This window comes from Solanum tuberosum, unplaced genomic scaffold, assembly GCF_000226075.1.
Source record: "Solanum tuberosum cultivar DM 1-3 516 R44 unplaced genomic scaffold, SolTub_3.0 scf00047, whole genome shotgun sequence".
Classification (NCBI taxonomy): domain Eukaryota; kingdom Viridiplantae; phylum Streptophyta; class Magnoliopsida; order Solanales; family Solanaceae; genus Solanum; species Solanum tuberosum.
This window is the reverse complement of record NW_006238973.1, coordinates 1,256,949-1,261,910: the sequence shown is the minus strand read 5'-3', so window position 1 is coordinate 1,261,910 and position 4,962 is coordinate 1,256,949. Positions and strand designations below refer to the sequence as shown.

Below are 4,962 nucleotides of genomic sequence, written 5' to 3'. Positions count from 1 at the left end.
AAATTATGGTGAGATAGTTCAGTCGTGTTATTAAAGACACCTCGTTGCGTGATTTTGGAAATCATGGAGTTACTCTTTGATACTATACTTCCCCGTCCAACAAGAGTTGCCCACTATACTAAAAATAGTTGTCCAACAATATTTGTCCAATTTAGAAAATTAAAACATAATTTACCTTTTATGTCTATTTTACCCTTACTATTAAATATTATTTATCATCCAATACATTTTTCAAAGCATTAAATTTAATAAAGTCAAAGGATAATATAACAATATTACTCTATTATTTATTGATTCTTAAGGGGTGTGCTAAGTCGATAGGACAACTATTGTTAGACAGAGGGAGTATTTAATTTGGGGATGACACAATGAAAATTTCAAAATTTAAAACTTGACTTGGCTAATGTCATCTAGCACCTCCTTTCCATCTATTCTAACCTTTCTAGACAGATTTATCAAATACTTATTATTGGCGGGGTGGCAAACAGTGGCAGACCCAGAATTTTCGTTCAGGGGGTTCGAAAAATAAAAGTATAAACGTGTAAATAAGCCAACAAAAAAAAATTTCAAGGAAGTAGTAGTATATAGTTTATAGGTACAAAAAGTTAGTTTCATTACAAGAAATCCGAAACTAACATAAGTGATTACAGTGAAACAAAAAGTTAGCCCTTTAAAATATGTCAAATCAACAATAGAATATTATGGGAGATGATTTTAATATTTGAGTTTTGAGTGTTGGGGAAGAACAAGAAAGTGATTCAGAGATTTGGAAAGTGAAAAAGTTATTAGCGAATGGGAGTATGGGACCTTTGAATTTTTTGGGTTTAACACCACATTTTAGCACTTTTATTTTTTTAAAAAAACTAAAACAAACATGAAAATCTGAACTGGAACTAAAAAGAAAAAAAAAACTGAAAGTAAAAAACTAAAAAAAAAAACGCTAACCTGGGGATTCGATCCCTGGACGTCAGGTTTAATATTGAAGGGAGCAGCCGCTGGGCTATCTCCTTCATTGAGGGGGTTCAAAATATATATATCCACATAAATCCAGAAAATTCACCTTATATATACAGTGTAATTTTTTATCGAGGGGGTTCGGGTTCACCCCCTAGACATCACGTGGGTCTGCCCCTGGTGGCAAATATCCCGTGAAATAAGCCGAGATGTGTGCAAGCTAGCCCGAGAACCACAATTTGTATTAAAAAAAAAGAGAGAGATAAAAGTAGAGGATATCTTCAATAGTTAGCTTTACTGATTTAGAACATCTTCATAGGGTGGTATATTCAGTCAAATACATTCTTCTCTACAAGTACCTTAGAGTTCAGTTCATACAAGTGAAAGCAGCTAAGAGGCTAGTGCTTATTCTATTCTGCCTCATTTTCATCTCTTTTTCGTTTCTTCATCCTCGCTTGCATCAATTTCAAAGCATATACAACGTCCTTCATAGTTGGCCTCTTGTCTGGATGATCGAGATTCAAGCAGAGGAATGCCAGAAGTGTGATCTCAAATGCATTTGAATAATCAACTTCTTCGAAGCACTCATGAACCAAATATCTTTCACCACGTTTAGCCTCATCTATAACAATCCAATCCAGCTGATAAGGACCTCGACAGATAAACTCATTCTTGGCTATCAGCTTTAGCAGTAGAACGCCAAATATATAAACATCAGATTTCATTGATCGTTTACCTGTATCCATCCAGAAAATATAAGTACAGAACTGCATTTAGTAGAGAAATTACAACAATAACAGCATACCCAATGTAATCCCACGAGTGGGGTATAAGGGAGGATAGAGTGTAAGCAGACATTACGCCTACTCCGAGGAGGTAGAGAGGTTGTTTATGATAAACCTTCGGCTCAAGTAAATCAGTTCAATATGTAAAAAATACTATGCCATATATAACAACAAATATGATGAAAATTCTCCACAAAGGGAAAGCTCAAGGAGCCATAATTCTTAATTTGGACGTATCCACACTAGCTCTTTCCTGTCTCAGCCAAATACATAAAAATATGAGGGTCATTGCACCTCACTAGCTCTTAAGTTATCTCGTTGTATCTAAACCAGTGAGACATCAAAGTTCGACGTATACATTCTTATTCCCCACCTCCAGGTGAAGGTCAAGAAAAATCATCAAATGAATGAGATGTCCAAAGGAGGGCTCAATTAATAGAAATCACAGAAGAAAGTAGTATCTTTTGGCATCAGAAATCAATAATGCACAAAAGCAGGTACAAGAAAATAGCAAAGAATGGAAGATGGCCTCTCTTTTTCCCTCTTGGAAACATGTTCACAGTTTCTTTTCTTTTTTCCCAACGACCTCCCTATCAGACCCTCCAAGTCCATTTTCAGTCCTAACAAACATATCGTAATATTCTTCTTTAGTAACTTACTTTTCCGATAGTGGGTTTCTGTTTCTTCACATGTGCAGCATCTCTTTAAATCCTCTACTATTTGATTGATATCCCCTGTGCTTCTTCAGCTTCTCCAACGAGAGGCAACTGTTTGACTTGGAGAGTAACTTATGCCTAGGATACAGTGACTGGACACGTAAGACAAGCTATCAGTCGGATACTGAAGACACAAGTTCAGAAAATTCTCAGTGATACAGATTGGTCAAAAGAAGGAAGAGCTTTATCACTCGGATAAGTGGCAGCACAAACATTTTGGCTTCAGATATGATTTCGGCTTTGATTATTCCCACGGGCTATTGAGGCTTAAGGAAATCAATCAATCCCTAATTACAATAGAAGCAAATTACGCTACCTACTATACATACATATATTCTAGAATATTCACAATGATTCTAATACTCCCCTCAAGCTGGTGCATAAAAATTCTATGTACCAAGCTTGCTACATATATAACTTGTACTCCGGCTAGGGACTTTTCATGGCTAGTCATTTGACTATTTGGGTTTATCTCAATCATATAGGTCTTCTATCATAGTTTCATAACTAACCATGGTCTCTATCTGGCATATATTCCAATTAGAGAATAACAAAGAGAAGAACGCAAAGAAATGGAAAAAAGTTGTGAGTTTTAATTGATGAAACCTAGACCTCAAACAAACATTGTTGCATCATGTAATACAGAGAAAACTATACGAAAAAACTTAAATCTAGAGCATGAAATTATCAGAGGTCAGAGCAAACATGCCTTCCCAAATCTCTGGAGCATCCGAGCCAACACGAACTTTTACAGGAATATTAGTATCTTCGTTCACATGATTTGATACGTACCCAAAGTCAAATACTTTTATGTTTACTTCCTGCAAATCAAACCAATGTGATAATAACACATGAAAATCTTGAGATATCTAAAGGATATAAAAGTCAAGACGACAACCAACTGTTCATCAAACTCACCTCATCTATCATAATGCATGAAGCAGTAACACAACCAACTGCAGTCCCCTTATCATGCAACCATGAGAAGAGATCTGCAAGTTGGGTTGCCACTTTCATCCGATCATTCCACCCAAAGTCATCTGAGACGAGAAAAAGAAAATATAAAGAATGTGCTAAAAAGCACACAAAAGTCGGAGAGAAGCACACAATAGTACCCGATAGAAGCACATCCGACAACAGTACACTGGTGAATTTTGCATCGTAGACAACTGCAAGCCTTGTATCAAAACAATACCTATACAACTTCACCAAATTTGGATGTGTATTTGCTCTTTCATCTGTTAATAACTCAATCTCATCCTACACAAAAGAACCTCTGACATCATTTAACCAACAAAAAAATCAGACAAGAAATAAAATTCAGACCTATCTCACAAACATACACAAAATTTATCTAGACGTGGAGCATTCCCAGGTTTCATAGGAAGGAGATAATCCCATGTCTTTACAATAGCCGGTCTTGTTACAGATCCTTCAACAATAATGCCATGGAACAGTCTTCCTGTAAAAGTTTTTTGAATTTCTGCAGGATTCTTGAAATTAGTCATCTTGTCCAACTCGGAGTAGCTGCAATGCTTCGCCTCACCAACCATTGTAGGCTCAATGGAGAAGTCGAAGCTGCATTTGGCAACCAGAGAAGATCAGTGAAACAAGAAATAATAATACCGCGGATGTCTAGCTTGTGAAATGGGACATCTCAAGGTCAGGGAGAAATTTGGAGCAGGTACCATTTAATCCCAATCAAAAGGTACCAAGGTCATCAGTGCTTGAACCAATTGTGGTTTAGTGAGAAAGGTGCAAACAAAAAACGAAAACATATGATGCAAGAAAAATAACTATAATTGTATGAGATAGGAATTAATAGAACTGCATCTAATTGAAAGAAGAGAGAAATTGACATAAACAACAACATACCCAGAGAAGTCCCACAAGTGGGGTCTGGGTAGAGTAGAGTGTACACAGACCTCAACACTAGCTCACGAGACTTTCCGAAAGACATGGGCTCAAGTGCAAGGAACAATAACAACAACAAAATAGTGTGATAATCAAACACAACAAACAATTTGTCCAATACGAGACCTTCCTATCTAAAGTCAGTCAGTCATGTGTTAGTATATAATCACACCTCTCCCCCATCTAAAGTCATGAATGTTAGTATATAATCACACCTCTCCCCGATACTAGACAAAAGCAATAACACCAGAACCCTATATTCCATACCAATACTTGAAACTCAATCAAATATTCATCAATAAAACCTAAAAAGAGATGAAAATCATTCAAACCCTTGGTAACGCTTGCATTCTTCATAAAAACCATCATCATCGTCCATTAAAACTTCACGGCTGGAACTCATGGACAAAGGGTAAGGCAAACGGGAAATATCTCTAAATCCCTCGTGTAAGTTGTACATTTGGTACTGATACGGCCAACACCCCCATTCTGAAAACTTCTTTCGGATTGCCTCAATTGACACACTCTTCTTCTCCTCGTTTCTCATCCCAACGTCTGTCGCCATAACCGCCGTCGGCCCGTCGTCGTTGGGT

At 36.9% G+C, this 4,962-nt stretch overlaps 1 protein-coding gene across 2 annotated transcripts; it reads right to left on the bottom strand.

The window, feature by feature from the left end:
- Positions 1 to 1,223: 1,223 nt before the first annotated feature.
- LOC102605600 (PTI1-like tyrosine-protein kinase At3g15890) lies at positions 1,224 to 4,948 on the bottom strand. Of its 2 annotated transcripts, XR_001473028.1 has the most exons (7): positions 4,702 to 4,948; positions 3,799 to 4,033; positions 3,571 to 3,715; positions 3,374 to 3,495; positions 3,165 to 3,276; positions 2,399 to 2,547; positions 1,612 to 1,690 (listed from the first exon to the last, which is right to left on the bottom strand). XR_001473028.1 is itself a non-coding variant. In XM_006343555.2 (6 exons), the coding sequence occupies exons 1-6, from the start codon at positions 4,932 to 4,934 to the stop codon at positions 1,365 to 1,367; spliced, it is 1,173 nt and encodes a 390-aa protein (XP_006343617.1). In that variant the 5' UTR covers positions 4,935 to 4,948; the 3' UTR covers positions 1,224 to 1,364. The 2 variants fall into 2 exon arrangements, 1 of the variants encoding a protein (XP_006343617.1); XM_006343555.2 differs by lacking the exon at positions 2,399 to 2,547 and having other exon boundaries at positions 1,224 to 1,690.
- Positions 4,949 to 4,962: the final 14 nt, after the last annotated feature.